Source organism: Mizuhopecten yessoensis, unplaced genomic scaffold (assembly GCF_002113885.1).
Source record: "Mizuhopecten yessoensis strain PY_sf001 unplaced genomic scaffold, ASM211388v2 scaffold10797, whole genome shotgun sequence".
NCBI classification, from domain to species: Eukaryota; Metazoa; Mollusca; class Bivalvia; order Pectinida; family Pectinidae; genus Mizuhopecten; species Mizuhopecten yessoensis.
The window spans coordinates 2,214,286-2,232,079 of NW_018408726.1; the positions used below are offsets into that span (position 1 = coordinate 2,214,286).

Below are 17,794 nucleotides of genomic sequence, written 5' to 3' on the forward strand. Positions count from 1 at the left end.
AATAAAAAAATAAACAAACAATTAAATTACTAAATACAGGTGTGATACTGTAGTTTCCTTAATTTCCTAATGCACTTTATATAAAAAAATATTTCAAAAGGGTGTTGATTATAACGATATCGTTAATTTACAAGCATTTGATGTTGCCATTATTTATTATTTTTATTTTCTTATCTCCTGCAATCATTAAAGGGGCTGGTCGGGGAAAAAAATGGGTCTTAATGCGTTCTCTGGCCTTCCAAAAGTTATACCCCGGCAAGATGATGGTCGAGATCTGCTTGCAATGTCCAGTTTTGACCACTGAAATCTCGGGGAAGCCCCGCGTAAATTTAGCGCAGATCTATTTATATATGTCACGTGGTTGTTTCAAAAATGAGGCAGTGAAGATAACAACAATAGCACGCCGTCTGTCAGGCATGTCGGACTCAACTAGCGGACAAGACAGCAATACTATACGTAAATAATTGTTTTCAAATGTCATGTATGATGCAAGTGTAGTATTCCTACCTATATGTTGTTATATATAACGGTATTGATACCTCGTGCCTGTCATGACTTTTGCATGCTTTTTTTTCTTTCGCCGCGATGTTTACATTTGGCCTTGTTGATGACGCGCACGCGGTAAAATTACATCACTGATCTTTGTCAATTGAGAGTTTTAGACTGTTAGGTGACGATTTAGGATTCCTTTAATATAAATAAGTTTTACTCTTAGGGAGTGAATTTCAGCATAATATGAATCGGTATATTTCATAAGAAAGTATTTTAAACATGTGTATGCCATTTTAGCAAATATGACATTTTTTTCCCGACCAGCCCCTTTAAATCATTCCTTTTTACATTCTAAAATTTAGACATTGAAAAATTGAAAAAACCTTTCATCGAATCTTTTCTATATCTATAATTTTACATTGCACGTTGATGCCCAGTGAGGCAAGTTAATGGTGATAGATCTTTGTTTTAAAGAGTAAAATTATTTCAATTACAGTGCATATACTACCTGTTTGTTACCCTGGATCAAATTAATAGCCACAAACATGTACACGTCTTTTGCTCATTGGATTTTAAAACCTTTTCGCACGGACAGGATTGCTTTCCTTTTTTAAAGGAGACCAACTTGTTTACAACATTAAATAAAATGTCTCTATCGTAAACGTTTAACAACACAAGAATTAGCTCACTGTAACTGATGTGAGGCGTCAAGTGTTGTACATGTAGATACACAAGCACTTATTACATACAATATCGACGCTATTTAAATACCATGTTTTCATAGAACGGAACATGCGTATGTGTTTGTTTCAAGTCTCAGGTTTATTATTAGTTTAAGTTTTACGAAGTATCAGGTTCAACATACATACAGTACAGTAAGCTGGACATTATATCATATGAAAAAGACATTGGTGTATTGATAAATAAGGATATGAAGTTTGCGTTTCGCATTCATCAGGCAGTAAACTAGGCAAACAGCATTGTGCGGCTTATTAGAAGATCATGTGTGAATTTGGATGATGTACCTTGAAACAGCTGTTCGTCCACACCTGCAATACGCGGCAAGTGTATGGAACCCATACACAGTTTAAGACATTCAAACAAATAAAAAAAGTACAGCGAAGGGCAACAAAACCAATACCTGGACTGAAGGATCTATCTTACAGCGACCGTCTTAAAAAAATAGGAATCCCAACACTTACATATCGAGGAATGAGAGGAGATATACATAATGTTAACAAAATTATGACCAATTTTCACGCCAACAAAGTTACTGCTGGCATCTTTGATAAAGATTTAACATCTTGAACGAGAAGGCATACACACACAAAAATAAAGAAAAATAAATGTAAATAAGACAGTGGGATCATTCCTTTCGTTAAAGAACTCTTGATATTTGGAAAAGTCTTCCTGGGTCGGTCACACAGACTACAACAATAAGAGACTATAAAATCAGTTTGGACAATCATTGGAAACATTGAACTGAACGTAAATCACCTAGCTAGCTACAAATCCAACAACGGTAGTGATTTTGCAATTAAATTTATTATATAAATGATATAGAGGGAAGTAATTGCCTGCGTTCATCATGTACCCTATCAAATCCTAAGCCTATAACATAAAGACATTATATTTGTGCATTATTATAGTAGAGAGTAATCATTAACCAGTATTTAATGTAGTTGAAACCTTTTCTTTTTCGCATGCACTAAATATTTACCCTACCCAAAGTTATAATCTCTGTAATACTACTCTTTAGCAGTTGGGTTAATTCAAACATAGTAGGACGATTTACATAATATCTTTTGATGAATTTAGATCTTATGTTAGCAAAACAACGACATGTCGAAACGATATGAAATGAATCTTTTGCTTCAATCATATAACAAAATATATACAATCCATTTCCTCTTTCGATATTAGTATACCTACGACATTAAAAATTCAATTTGTGTGCTAATAATCTTATTTAACAAAGTTGTTTTACATAATAAATATTGTTAGGTTTTGACAAATAAATGTTGGACATATATGTTGGAAGAGTGTATGATAAGAGTTGGAAATCGATCATCACCCGCAGTAGTCAGTATCGGTCTGTGCCGAGTTGTCTATAAAGTGAACTAAGCAAGCTGATATATAGTATATAGTAGACAGATAAATAATGTCGGCTAATTGTTAAGGTTACTGAAGTATGGTCATCAATAATCAATAATCCCAAACGAGCTTTCTTCGTAATATTCATCTACACTATCGGGCCTGTTATTTTGAACATCTATCCTCAATTTGACTTTCTTACACACCCGACATTTTTGATTTCCCTGTCGCAGCTGAATACCACTGAATTCTTCCCGTGGAAACATCCGATCACATGTTGTGCACTTTGTTGACGCACCAGGGAAACCGAGAGTCCCAGTCTCGGGTATGATCTCCAAAGGCAGCAGAGCGTTTGATTCGTATGAGTCATTACTTCGATCCTCTTTCCTCCTGAACATGTCCGCATAGCGCTCTGAGGCAACTCGCAGACGAGGCAAATCCGCGTCGGACTGTTTCAGCTTTTCATACAGCAGGAACAATCCGGATACATCTACAACGCAATAATCGATAAGAACTTTTGGAATTGGGCGTCTTTTCCATATTTGCCAGTCGTCAAACATTAGTTTGCCGTTGTCTTTCTTTTCAATCATATCGTCGTCATCGAGGTACAACTCAAGGCACTTCCGGTATCCGTAAACATTCTCAACATCGTCAATCATCGCACTTCGCCTGTACGATTTGTACGTTCTTTGCGGTGAAGGGAAGTTATCTCTCCGGAACATTATTTCCAGGAGCTGGATGTCAAGCACGCCTGCTATTTTAACCTTGAATTGATGCCAAAGGCTATCGGAGTCTTGCCTACAGTCAAACATCAATTTCTCGATGGAATTGTCCTCCAGAACTTCACAAAGTCCATTGTCGAATGCAGCCTGGCTGAGTTTCAGTATGTCAAAGACAAAGACCTCGGCCTTTGTTGCTATTGTCAGTAGAGTCAGTTCACCCAACCTACTCAAGTTTACACCTTCACAGTCAACAGCGAGGAGTTTTTGGCTTTTGATTTCAGATAAAGCTGACGTCAGGTTACCTTTGTCTTCTATTAAGGTGTGCTTCATTCTTGCGGCCTTTTCGAGCTTGTTAAACAAATAATACATGTTTTAAATTAACTTTGTTAGTGACCAAACGAATAAATAGAACTAGGTTGCTAATAACTATTCATACACTTTGTATTGTGTGAATGTCTCTGATATCTATATATGGAATGTCCTTTAACTTATGTTTATATATATTGAACGGTTTCCAATTATAACAAGTAGATACTGCTGTCATAACAATGACCACCGTGTCTAAAGTGTTCGCGATTTGCCCTGATTTACTCAATATGCCACATATCTCTTACCTGTTTTCACCTGAACCAATTATTGCGCAACTGATATGAAATTAAATACCCTGAACGAGCATTGGACGAGTATTATCTGATAATATTAAATATTTCCCATGGAATGATTTGCAAGATAAAGCGAGGTATTCTCGGAAAAGTACTCACTACTATTGATTTGTAAGGCTAAGGACAAAATGGCGTAGCAAAATCGATTTCTTCTAAATAGCTTGTCACGTATGGAATTTATACATATCTTTTCGTATGTTAAAATATGTTTCAAATGGGCTTTCATAAGCCCCATGAAATTCAAATGAACATACTTGAAGAATAAACCTTGGCAAGCATAACTTATGAAACCGCAATTGTGTGGGAGACAGAGAAGTAAAAAATATGTCTGTTGTTTTCTACCATAAAGCATGTCCTATCTTTCAGATATTGCCCTAACACCAAAAATATACACATCACAAGAACACTTTACCCTCCCCATTCATCCCCCAACATACACAAAAAGGGGGGTTCTTGATAGGTAAAGAAAACCAAAAACTCAACAGTCCAACATTTGAACGGCTGTGATTTCGTAACGCCTCTAAAAATTCAAATGTATCTTATCAGGAGTTCACAGATAGCGTTTCTCGTTCGATTTACCTTAGTACTCGGGAACAGAACAGAAAGCTGGTTATTTCGTCATCATTTACAATAAACATAGTGAGATCTGAAATAATACGTGTGAAAACAAGCCAAATAAAAGCTATCTCCGTGAATTCACTTCAGTTTATACTTAATGAATCCAAGGCTTCTGTAGTGTAGTCGGTTTATTACCGATAAGAAGACTTTCAACATGTTATAACATTACATTCCAGTTATTATTTAACTCCACACTCTCGTTCCGGACTCATCCATATTCATTACCCTCGCCAATCTTACCCCTGACATACACACTACAGGTGATAAGAATAGGTAACAGGATAGTGAATGCTTACCAGGTACACCAGGAAGCTTACAAGATAAAAACGTCTGCTGTCTTGCAGGGGTGCAGTCGGAGTGACTCTATCGACTACTTGTAGCCGGGGCGAAGTCCATGCCACCTGACAGTAGTCGGGTGACATGGGACAGAAGCCCGTGCTACCTGAGTTAACGAACAACTACACGCGCGGGGTTTGGTTTGGTTTATTTTGTTTAACGTCCTATTAACAGCTAAGGTAATTTAAGGACGTGCCTCCATGTGTGTAGTGTATGCGTGCTTGTGTGTGTGTATGCAGGAGACAGGGTCGTTGGTGTGCTTGTCTCCTTGTGATAGCGCGGATCTGATGCCGACTTTGTAGTGCTATTTCACTGAAATGCCATGCCGAAGGCACCCAGCACCCAGCACAGATTTCCGCCCGGTCACATTATACTGACAACGGGTAAACCATTTGTTGCCATTCCCCTTAATGCTGAACGTTAAGTAGGGAATAACAACTACCATTTTTAAGGACTTTTGTGTGTAATTTTGGCATTAGGACAGAACCAATTGCCTTCCTCACCTGGGCGAACGCTCAGCATGTCAGCAAAAACTGAGGTGTTGCCAAGCAAGGCACTAGGAAATAAAAAGTAGTAAGAAGTAGAAAGAAAGATAAAGAACCCAATTATTGCAATGGGTGCAGCAGATTTATTTTGGTCGCTTTTGTGTCCCCAAATAGAGGACACCAAAGCAAATCCCCAATTCTGCAGGGGGTTCCGACATTAGTCGCCTCCTACGATACATGTAGTGGGTTACAGCAGGTGTATTCTTTTCCCGATCCCGCACCTACAGGAGTGACACGCACTGGGACAAACAGGTGCCGTACTTGTTTGTCACACCTGGCTACATGTACAAAATGTATAAAGTCACATGTATTAGAATACGCATGATACAACCATAGTGACATCTTAAATATTACGTGTTTTGTTCCATGCAATGTTTCGATTTTGCAGTGACAGTGTCACAGTCTGTTGGAAAAACTGCTGTTAAAATTCTGGTCATCCAATTTTATAAATGTTATAAGTATATTGGTATGAACAGATTTAACATTCCAATGACTTATATTTATGTAACTTTAAAGCCTTTCCCCACTGCTACGTATCTCACCAGGTACATGGATGCAGCCATGTTTACATAATGAGCATAAACGAGTGCACAAGATGTCACAAGAGCAGACTCAAACAAATGGCGACTACGTGGTCGACTGGGTCAGAGGTCATGTTTACACAATAAACGTGCCGTCATAGATAGAGATCAATTACGTCACTTGGTTACCAAATGACATTAAAATTTACTTTGAACAAAATTATCGTAATAGTAGAAGAATTTGACCCATTTTAAAGGGGCCCATCGGGGCATGCGTGACAGTATGTAAATCATCGGATTCTTTGCGGCACGTAAGAAAATACAATTTATTACCTTTTTGTTTTATATCTTTTACGTGTTCCACACCTTGAGTGTGATACTATCGGAAAGTTCATATGTGATCTGTGGGAATGTACGCATACTCAACAATTATTTAATTAGTGATAGGCAAAATAATGAAAAAAAAACTAACAATTTATGCTAATCTTGTCTTGTAGTCAGTGACTGCGAAATATTGTAAAACATCTCATTTGTTAGGAGGAAATGATTGTTTATAATGATTGGGAATATGGGCAAGGGAAGCAATCCTTATACAGAATATATATTTCCCTTCTTATCATCAAAGGGAGATCACTATTGTAACAAATCCATTTCGTATGGAAAATAAAGTTTTCAGAGACCCTAAACTTCTATCCTAAAATTGATTTCTATATAGAAAATACACGAGGACAAACAACTGCACCTTGTCTTATTCCTAGACTAGCGAAGTTCAGGATATCAATCAGTCAATTTATATATGGTATCCAATAAAAATGTTGTATACTAGAAATTCTGCCATGTAAAGTTTCAATAGTGGCATGAATGACCAATGAAAGGTGGGGTTCCAACAACCACCCACCCCCCGATTTTTTAAAAAAATTTGCAGTATTTAGAGTTCACTAAAACATACCCGAATATGTCATTCCTTTTCCAGTTGTGAAATGTAAAAGGTCCACAGGGCCTGTAATTCACTTGTTTACACTTCATATCTTTAAATGCCGCAAAGATACACCCTGCCTACATTTTGGGACATATTTTACTCTCAGATTTGTTGAGGATATTTGTTACTTCATTTCCACATCAATAATTATCATTTTTGAATGATAACTTTACTCGCAAGTCAACTAGAGGGTGACAAATGAAGTTATTTTTTCAATTTATGAAATCTCAATTTTGAAGTTAAAGTCATCAAACCATTAAGCCATAACCTTTGTCCACCATTAAAACCATTTCAAAAATAGGTTATATGTATCCTCTGTACACACAAGTAATTTCAGAAAAAAATAAAATTCGGGAAAATTGTTTTCAAGCATTATGAACATAGGTAGTGTGTAGTTACAGAAATGATGTCAAACATTCTTTAAGTTGTTTTAATGAACAATAGACCTTTAGAATCTACACTAACTTGAAAATAATGATGTTTTGTGTAAATATGACATAATATGATATACATGTAATAATAGGTGGTGGTAATTTAGTATTAGTTAATGTTATATATGATATAGAAAAGACCAAACCTGGTAATAGGCCATAATGCAACAGCGTTGGAAGTATTCACATTAAAAAGTTAATTTTCTCCATTAACGTTAATAATAATATAATATTTTGTAAGTAAGCAAAGTTGCCGAATTTTGTGTGTGTTTAACTAGTTGTTTGGTCTCTATCCGTTAACCTGCCTGGTTTGGGTGACCCCAAAAGGAAACTGTGTAATACATTTCCGCCAGCCTCTTTGTAGCTTTTTGGGTTACCTGGGACACACAATCCTACACCAACGTAAAGGTATACCTATTTTGAGGATTAATTTGTTATGTGTTTTATTCCCTTCCACCCTGAGGCAAAAGCATTGCAACTGTTTTATATTTAATTTATATAAGATATACCTTTGATGGATGATATTGCATAAAGGATTATGAGGAGTTCTTTGCATGTTCAAGAACATTTCAGTGCACTTCATTTGAGATGCAATCAACATTTTATAATAATACATGTACCAAGTAAGTGTATTGAATTAGTTTCCAACAACCCAGACTCGGTTATGGTGCTGTTTGTCAACAACAGCATGCCATGAAATAATAGTTCTGCATAAAATGTGTTATATGAATTACATTTACATATACACGCGTCGACTATGCCTTTTGTTGTCAGGTATGCCTAAGGTATATGGTATTTCAATATTCAGGTGTTCAGCCTTATTATACATATTAAATACATAATATAGACATTGGCAAGGGTGCCCTTTGGCCTTTATTCAGTTGAATAATACATGCGCAGGCACAATGAGGAATGACACCAAGTTTTACTCATATGTGTAATTACTTCATATGTTTACATGTTGTTCAAGAAAGACCAATACAGTTATTATTTTAGTCCCTATTAAATAACTATCAGTAACGCATTTGGATATTCACATGCATAATAAAGAGACATTGGCTTATTGAGGGTTAATACATTGTTATGCTGAACTTGTTGATGTAACAGCTTGATTTTTCGCATGCTCTATGAGAACAATCTTTGCAATCAAATATTATTTAAGTATATTCATTGGCAAGTTTTATTCAAATGCTTGATTTTTTTTATTTTTTTTTTATTATTAGGATTTGATAAAAAATAAAGAAAATACATATTGTTCTTGCTATTTCAGCATTATAGAATTATTATGTTTTCTAAAGTTAACATAAAACTATATATACACCTTATAATGATCAAATAATTATGTAACTATGCTGTGCATTACCCCTTCATTTTTTTTTGTTAACTGGAGACACTTTTCTGAAAGCCAAAATTTTGCACCATTAGCGTTTCAGTAGTTCTAAAACTATTTTCCCGGATTTCAATTCTTTTCAAATTTTACCTGGTGATAGAATACATATTGAAGCTAGTTTTTAAGTAGATCAAAATAGTGGACAAAACATGTCATACCAAGTTTTTATATTTTTAACAATAGCCTTGTTTTGAAAATGTTACAAAACTTTTTCCCCCCCTAAACCATCTGTATACCAATGTACCAATACAATTTGATAAAAAATAATAAATATTGTTTCAGGAAGGTAACAAAATATGAATTTATGAAAAAGGTGGTACAAAAACATGTCATTGACGTATGTTGTGACATATGGTCAGTTCATAAAAGATGAAAATTCAGGTGTATATTTTGCATTGCCATTTATAGTACTACAAACATGCAAAGTTTGAAAGAAATCCGGGTGTGGGTGGTTTCTATGGGAAATTTAGCAATAGCTGGAACCCCACCAAAATTTGGCTTATATATACCCCCCTAGACCTATTCTAGGCTGGTACACTTCACATACCATATCTAATCCTGACCCACGAGCCAATTTGAAACAAACTGAAGGCCTATTTCTAAGAAACATTTTCTGCTTTGTCTGCTCTTAATTGTCCATACTAGCATATCCTGTTTTAAGTAACTCTCAACACTTCATCTAAAACATGTCCTTAAAGCGGGGGATAAGAATTCCAAGAATTTGCTTGTTCGGTTAGGCGTCAAACGTCTTTAAGTGACCATTCGATAATTCCGTCATATTTGACATTTGACGTCATATCATTTAATCCCCGATTACACTAACATGAAGACGGAAAGACCAAAACGGGTTTCTGATTGGAAAACGTTTGTGTTCATGTTGCTATGCTTTGATATTTGAGTTGATAGTTTAATTTAAAGTCTCCACAATGGCAATGTAAAGATATAACAATGACGTCATAATAGAATTACCAAAAGAACGTACAGTTACAATTGAAGAGTTCGGATTTACGACAAAACGTATCCTCAAACTGATGCATTTCATAAAATATATGAGTAAATATAATTCAAACATTATACAAGAAACCCAACATTTTTATTGCGTGAAGTCAATAGTTTTACCAACAAAAGCAGATCTTAAGTTCAGTTATGTTTGAAATACTTCTCAATGCACATTTGTTCCGGTTATACCTCATTAAGTGAATATTAAATCTTGTGAACAAATGCTCTGATGCCCAAATCGTAGATAAGAGTATTTTCCAAAATAAAGTAAAATTTAATATTTAAAACGTCTAATGGGTATATAAATCTAAACGGTTGAATATTGGAGTACGGTACATGTAGGTGCGATCTTCACGCGTTAAACATCCAATATTTACAAAATATACATACAAATATAATAGTGGTGCTTATCTTGCAATGCCCAGTCTCTATGGCACGTTTTTGAATATAAATTCATGCGTTCATCTGGCCATCCTCGATATCCAGGGGTTACGCTCACCAATGCTCTCTACACCCATGGACTAGGTCAGGCACGCGACGGGCTATTCGATTGGTGTCCGGTAAAAAACCCACTGACCAATCACCAGGCTGATACTTGACAGAGGAGCGACTCCCGACTTTAAAGCCAGTAAGTTTTACCGTTGCGCGACCCCAAGATTCTTTTGATGTACATCAAAGTATCAAACTAGCCTTCTTCCTGAAGGTGGTGCACGCTGAGCCTTTGATTTTGCTGTGACATATTCCAGGGGTGTAGAGAGCGAACGTGACCGTCACCTCTGTATATCGAGGATGTCATATCTACTCTTGAAAGTGTATGACACCTTTCCATAACTTAACGATTCCCAATGTTACTGATACCACTGTCTCGCGGAAATCATTCCAGCCAGTTTCTGGTAACTAGAAAGCAGTGCGTTTTGAACATTTTTGTTCCCGGCTCATTTGTATACCTAACAACTTTGACAGTGAGTACCGCTCAACATTTGTTGTTGTTATTGCTTGGATTGTTGTTATAGTTGGCATCGTTGTTGTAGTGACGCCTTGTTTATCGACAGGATGTACAGTATTGCATGCGAAGACAGATGATGTGCTAAACCGGAAGTCCGATCGACACGAGTTTGCGCACCCACTGTTTTAGAGGGATACAGTCTAACATGAACTTGGCCACGTCCCTTCGTGAGATCCTCCTGATCGTGCCTTCTATGTACTGCCCCTCCGCCCCCTTCACCTCCGTTCCTGGAAACAAAACAAAATTAGACAAGATAATTTTTCTTCACTCTAAAATATTACTGTTCACTGGATTAACTTTGACTAACATTATAATTCAAATAGACATATTTAAGGCTAATATCAACTAACTAACTACTCCAAAGTTGTTAGACCTTCACACATTCACCCCTGAAATGTCATAATGAACTATTCCAACATTTTACTTGGAAGAGTTCAAATGTGTTTTCAGCGATGAATGAGTTGACACCGGCTGAAACTTTTGAAATGCTAGTATGCAACCTCGAATTACCGCATTTCCCTATACTGACGCCCAAAATCTTTGAAACTATGGCAAACATAACGTTTTCGCTTGCATGGTCGAGTGACGCGATTAAAAGAAAATCAGATTAGAAGAAAACATGTATAACACGGAATAGTTATTTCCACTTTGCAACCCGAAACTATTGTAAAACTCATGCAGAATAAAGACCATGGGTAGTGTATAAATACTATCGGCCTTTTACCCCTTTTATCTCTCCAGCAAAATGCAAAAAAGGTCAATGCAAAATCTCCACCATAAGACATCGAAATATGTTCAACCAAAACAGTCACAGTCGTCTAAACAATATAAAATAAAAGGCGGTCGGTCGACCAATGGTCTCTAACGCTATAGACGTACTAAGGAGCGGAACGAAGACAAAGCAGACATGTCTATAAACGTAACACTTTCTAATCAATCATTAATTACGATCTAATATGGCGTCTGCTTCTCTGTATGTCATCTGTATATACTGTTATAAAGCACTGATGATCAGAAAGTGGCCTGCATGTGTTGTGTGGACATACCAAGTCCAGTGCAAACAGCAACGTTTGTGTTTTTTACAATATTTGTAGTGTCAGCACCATCTACTACAACTAGAGATAACAACAAGATATTCAGTTAACTGGCACTTAAAATATACACAACAAATATGTTATTCAATTCAAAAGTTTCAGCCGGTGTCAACTCATTCATCGCTGAAAACACATTTGAACTCTTCCAAGTAAAATGTTGGAATAGTTCATTATGACATTTCAGGGGTGATGTACATTAAACCAACTTCCCCGGTTAAAGCAGTTTGTATTTCCCTTTTTGTCTATGTCCGATGTAGCCTAATGTGTAACGCAGTTAGCTTGTGACCAGAAAATGTGAACAGTGTAGGTTCGAATCCATATTCATATTCACTTTTCATTGTTTAATATTTAGGCATGTGATCCTTTTCCTTTATTAAGTGATAAATGTTTTTAAATCAATAGAACATTGTATTGATATTTTAATAGCATACCTATTGATTTATCTTCTATGGAATCATGTCAACAAATCCCTGTATACGTGTACAGTACAGCTACGCTTTGTAGTTGAGACATCATTTTAAATGATATTTATGAATTGTTTTACCGTCCAATTGACACTAGTATTTTTATTTATTATCTTAACGCAAACAAACGATGCCGAAATACACAATATATGGGATTGGTACGTCAGAATAAAAAAAAAGGCGAAGCAAAAAAAATGAAGTGTTATTATCGAAAAGATATTACCTAACATGCGGGAAAATTCATCGTCGAGGCCAGTCTCATTTGTTTTAAGTGCAGAAAGTTTAGGAGCGCAATACACGTGTAAGACATGCTATTCGAAAACTATATGTAATTTTATCATTCCGAGTTAAAGAAAGAACAAAATCAAGATGTGTGTTTTTAAAAAAAACAAGTAACGGCATGACGTAGCAGTAGTCATGAAAACTAAATCCTTTCAAACTTGTTGTTTATGAATGTACGATCTTGTGTTTTATACAGCATAACGCGAAATACGCATGTATTAGTAGCCATGGCCTTGAATTCGTCTGTTTACAATAATCNATTCATATTCACTTTTCATTGTTTAATATTTAGGCATGTGATCCTTTTCCTTTATTAAGTGATAAATATTTTTAAATCAATAGAACATTGTATTGATATTTTAATAGCATACCTATTGATTTATCTTCTATGGAATCATGTCAACAAATCCCTGTATACGTGTACAGTACAGCTACGCTTTGTAGTTGAGACATCATTTTAAATGATATTTATGAATTGTTTTACCGTCCAATTGACACTAGTATTTTTATTTATTATCTTAACGCAAACAAACGATGCCGAAATACACAATATATGGGATTGGTACGTCAGAATAAAAAAAAAGGCAAAGCAAAAAAAATGAAGTGTTATTATCGAAAAGATATTACCTAACATGCGGGAAAATTCATCGTCGAGGCCAGTCTCATTTGTTTTAAGTGCAGAAAGTTTAGGAGCGCAATACACGTGTAAGACATGCTATTCGAAAACTATATNACCCTCTTTTGTGACGCATTATTGTAATTTTCATTAATTAGCATCCTCCAATGATGTGACATGAGCATTTACATGCAGAATGCTAATCGGTGAATGGGTAATAAAGAATAGGTGCATTTTGAAAAGAGACATTGAACTCCTTTTATTTATATTTATTTTTTATTCATATTAATAATAATTATTAATATATGTAGTGACTTTATTTACTGTCATTGAATATACAATTCATCACAAAATCTCACAAATGTTCTTGGAATATATTGAATTTGTATATTTCTCAATGCGACTTACCTACGTAAGAGTTATTTCCCTTACACCAGATTGGATAATATTTTGACACAGCGCGAATTCTTGTCAAACAGCAGCGGCAGTTGTGTCATGTTCTTAAATTGTTACATTTTCATAAATAAATACACCAGAAATAGCATGCTGTGTTACAGAAATGTTTGACAAGCAGTTCACATATCGTCTCGTCTTAGAGCCACGTCCGTGGTAGCAACGATGGTTTATTACCGTTATCAACCTAAGCACGATATGATCAAAATAGAGGTTATACTTCATCACGCATACGGTTTATAATATATATATTTACTTCTTCCTTGTACTTACAAAATATAAAAAGCTAGACCGGACAGACGTGTGCTTTCTCGAATCAGAGTCACGAAAACAAACACTCCTCAATCCGAGTTGCTAAAGCGCTCAAACCTAGTGCATGCATTTCACCACCACAACACTCGTAGAATGCACCGGAGATAAACATTTTGTTTGGAGAGGAGTTTCAGAAGAATTTATGTAACCCACAAGTGAGTGTCAGAGATTCTACTTTCTATTTACGATAACGAAACTATATAGTTGAATCATGCAAGACTGAATTATGCGCACACACCCCTAACGGAAGTGGGTCCGTCACTTCGTTCAATAAGCCGCTCGGCTCTCACCAAGAGCGGCTTAAAAAGACAAAAATATTTCAATGAAGAATGTCAAATGTGCAGGGAGAAAAATAATATTATAAATAAAGGTGTTTCACTTAAATGTGGACTTGCTTTCACACATATCGCGAATTTCATAATATATATGATACATGTATGTCTGTACTTACCACTGCTCGGCTCATTCGTTAATCCCGGGGGTTTGACGACAGTAAAATCTATATCCTGGCACTCCTTCTGTAAGTAATCCTCCATTACTGACATGCTCTGAAGGACGCTTGACAGGAACACGGGCCGTATAATCCATTCAAATATCCATGGTCCCCTGTTTTGAGCTGCAGTGAAATATAAAATGTGCAGCTTCATTATCAGAATGTATTTTTCAAAACTTAATTTTGTACAATTAATAAAGCGATATGCTTGCATACCGACATAATTTACTCTTGCTTGTTTTATTTACCAAAATATGACAACTTCGTGCAACAAGAAATATATTCAGGATATAACGATGACATTTGACTAACATACGTATTGTATCCACCGCTGTCATGGTTACCAGACGAGTATTTCCGCATTTGCGCATAGCACCGATGATAGGTTTGATGGAATCCAGGTAGAAAGTTAGTGTACTCATGCCGAAGAGACTTGGGGCTGTACCAAGGCAAGACATCACTACGTCACATCCGCCAAAATGACTATTCAAATCAGCTTCATTGAATATGTCAACTTTTTCAACCTGAAAACAATTTGAAAAGGATGAAGACAACGTAATCGTCAGAAAAACCCACGTAAGATATAATTAAGGTTAACTATACAGTGAGTAAGTGAAATGCTGACATAATCATGTAGTTTAGCATACACAGTGGTTACTCACACCATTGATGCTGACAACAAAAAGGTTTTAGAGTTGGTAGGGGAGATATGTTTTCTTTTCTCTAGTAAGATCTTAATTAATTAACTTTAAGAGGAAATATTTCAGCATAAATTTGGAATCGATGGAATTTCTGTTAAAATGCACACAATAGCTGAAGAATCAACCAGCTACCTTTGACATATATTTCAATAACTCCATCAATTGTGGTTAATTTTTAAATAACTGAAAAAGACGAAAGTCGCTCCAACTTTTAAATCTGGGATATGACTTCTGTAATAAACAATTAAATATCTATATCTCTGTTACTAGTTATATTTAGACAGAAGTGGTGATACTAATAAATTTAAGAGAGAAATGGTCCTAAACCATTTTACAAATTGTTGTCACGGAATAACTTGCTTATTGAATCTCGATATGAGATGAGACCTTGCCCTTCCACAGAAGCTCCTAAAGCTTCAGTAAGTTAGTGGTCTGAAATATTGACCCAAGACCTTGGTCCCACGTTAACCATTTGATACTGTATACCATGAAGTGTTGTTACTAAACTAAGGGCTTACGACGTCCAAGAACATTCACGTTTTACTACCTTGCAAGGGAATAGATCTTGAACACTGACGACGGCCTACAGATCATTGATAAATAATTGAGTTTAACTTAGTCTAAGTACATTTGAGTTTTGAAAAAGCAAAGTAAATTTCATTACAAATGAAATGTAAAATATGTATATCAACTAAAATATGTATATTAACTAAGACTTGTTGGTGTTTTGCCCTATTACGATGTACGATAGCGCATAATATGATGCGTTTCCTTCTCTACGCTAAAACTATAAAAGAACTGAACGTAAACTGAGACGTATATACGTCTCCGACATCAAGAAATATTTTAAGTCAATATCAATGACATAATCTTACATCAATTTTACCGTAAGCATAACAGTACTTGTGATAGTGCAATCTTAATACAGCGATGTTATATTTAGTTAAACTTCGCCCATAAAGTAGCATGGCATTTGCATTTTACTCGGTTGAAAGACCACAAACCGGTTACAAAAATCAATTACCGTATTCGGACATTTATTTTCACCATGGGGAGGGAGAGGTTTATAACTAAAAAATGTCTTTCGACGAGACCGGATAGGATTTTTTGATTTTCACAGACCCCATTGTGTTGTTTTTGTGCTCAATAGTACACATTGGCAAAGAGAGGTCGACAACACCATTAAATGCTTAAACAGATTTTGAAAAGGAATCGAGTGCAGAGTTGCGAAATGCCAACTTAACGAGATAGAACTCGCTTTTGAAAGTAAGACGTAAACAGATTCACAGGAGTACATAATTTCCAGCGTTTAGTTGTTGATATCTTGAGCTAAATGAGTAAGCTATCGTGCTTATTATTATGTGATACGTGTTTGATAAAAAACATCGGCAAACCATACAATGCATTTGTTGCTGTTAAGTGTTTGATCAACAAATTTACCGATCAACTAGTTACTCGGTCGGAACTCGGTCGGAGGATTTTTCGAGTTACCAGTTACTAAAGTTAGTCCGGATTGACAAATCTAAACATAATGATGTAATTCATATTTTAAGACACCATGATATGGGTATTTTGCACAAACGTATTGCTTTGTACACTGCCTGTCCCTTCCCCATCCTTTTAACCTTAGTGATGATAAACCCCATCCTTTCGACCTTGGTGATCATATGGTAGACCCCGCTCTTTCAACCTTAGTGATAGTAGACCCCACTCTTTCAACCGTAGTGATGGTAGACCCGACTCTTTCAATCTTAGTGATGGTAGATCCAAATCTTTAGACCTTAATGAGGGTAGACCCCACTCTTTCACCTTATTGGTGGTAGGCCCGACTCTTTCAACCTTATTGATGGTAGACCCCACTATTTCAACCTAAGTGATGGTAGACCCCACTCTTTCCACTTTAGTGTTGGTAGACCCGACTCTTTCAATCTTAGTGATGGTAGATCCAAATCTTTAGACCTTAATGAGGGTAGACCCCACTCTTTCACCTTATTAGTGGTAGACCCCACTATTTTAACCTTATTGGTGGTAGACCCCACTCTTTTAACCTTATTGGTGGTAGACCCCACTATTTCAACTTTAGTGATGGTAGACCCCACTCTTTTAACCTTATTGGTGGTAGACCCCACTCTTTCAACTTTAGTGTTGGTAGACCCGACTCTTTCAATCTTAGTGATGGTAGATCCAAATCTTTAAACCTTAATGAGGGTAGACCCCACTCTTTCACCTTATTGGTGGTAGGCCCGACTCTTTCAACCTTATTGTTGGTAGACCCCACTATTTCAACCTAAGTGATGGTAGACCCCACTCTTTTAACCTTATTGGTGGTAGACCCGACTCTTTCAACCTTAGTGATGGTAGACCCGACTCTTTCAACCTTAGTGATTGTAGACCCCACTCATTCAACCTTAGTGATGGTAGACCCGACTCTTTCAACCTTATTGGTGGTAGACCCCACTATTTCAACCTTAGTGATGGTAGACCCCACTCTCTTAACCTTATTGGTGGTAGACCCGACTCTTTCAACCTTAGTGATGGTAGACCCGACTCTTTCAACCTTAGTGATGGTAGACCCGACTCTTTC

General features: G+C 36.2%; 2 protein-coding genes across 2 annotated transcripts in view; both read right to left on the minus strand.

The window, feature by feature from the left end:
* Window positions 1-1,388: 1,388 nt before the first annotated feature.
* On the minus strand, window positions 1,389-5,003 carry LOC110462493 (piRNA biogenesis protein EXD1-like). Its single transcript, XM_021516458.1, has 2 exons — window positions 4,885-5,003; window positions 1,389-3,656 (listed from the first exon to the last, which is right to left on the minus strand). The coding sequence occupies exon 2, from the start codon at window positions 3,636-3,638 to the stop codon at window positions 2,691-2,693; it is 948 nt and encodes a 315-aa protein (XP_021372133.1). The 5' UTR covers window positions 3,639-3,656; window positions 4,885-5,003; the 3' UTR covers window positions 1,389-2,690.
* Window positions 5,004-8,255: 3,252 nt separating this feature from the next.
* LOC110462494 (flavin reductase (NADPH)-like) overlaps window positions 8,256-17,794 on the minus strand; it is a 13,564-nt gene continuing 4,025 nt past the window's right edge. The window contains exons 2-4 of the mRNA XM_021516459.1: window positions 14,826-15,033; window positions 14,468-14,632; window positions 8,256-11,022 (exon numbers count right to left, since the gene is read on the minus strand). Coding sequence (XP_021372134.1) covers window positions 10,877-11,022; window positions 14,468-14,632; window positions 14,826-15,033 — 519 coding nt within the window. The 3' untranslated portion in view covers window positions 8,256-10,876. The remainder of the gene's footprint in view (window positions 11,023-14,467; window positions 14,633-14,825; window positions 15,034-17,794) is intronic.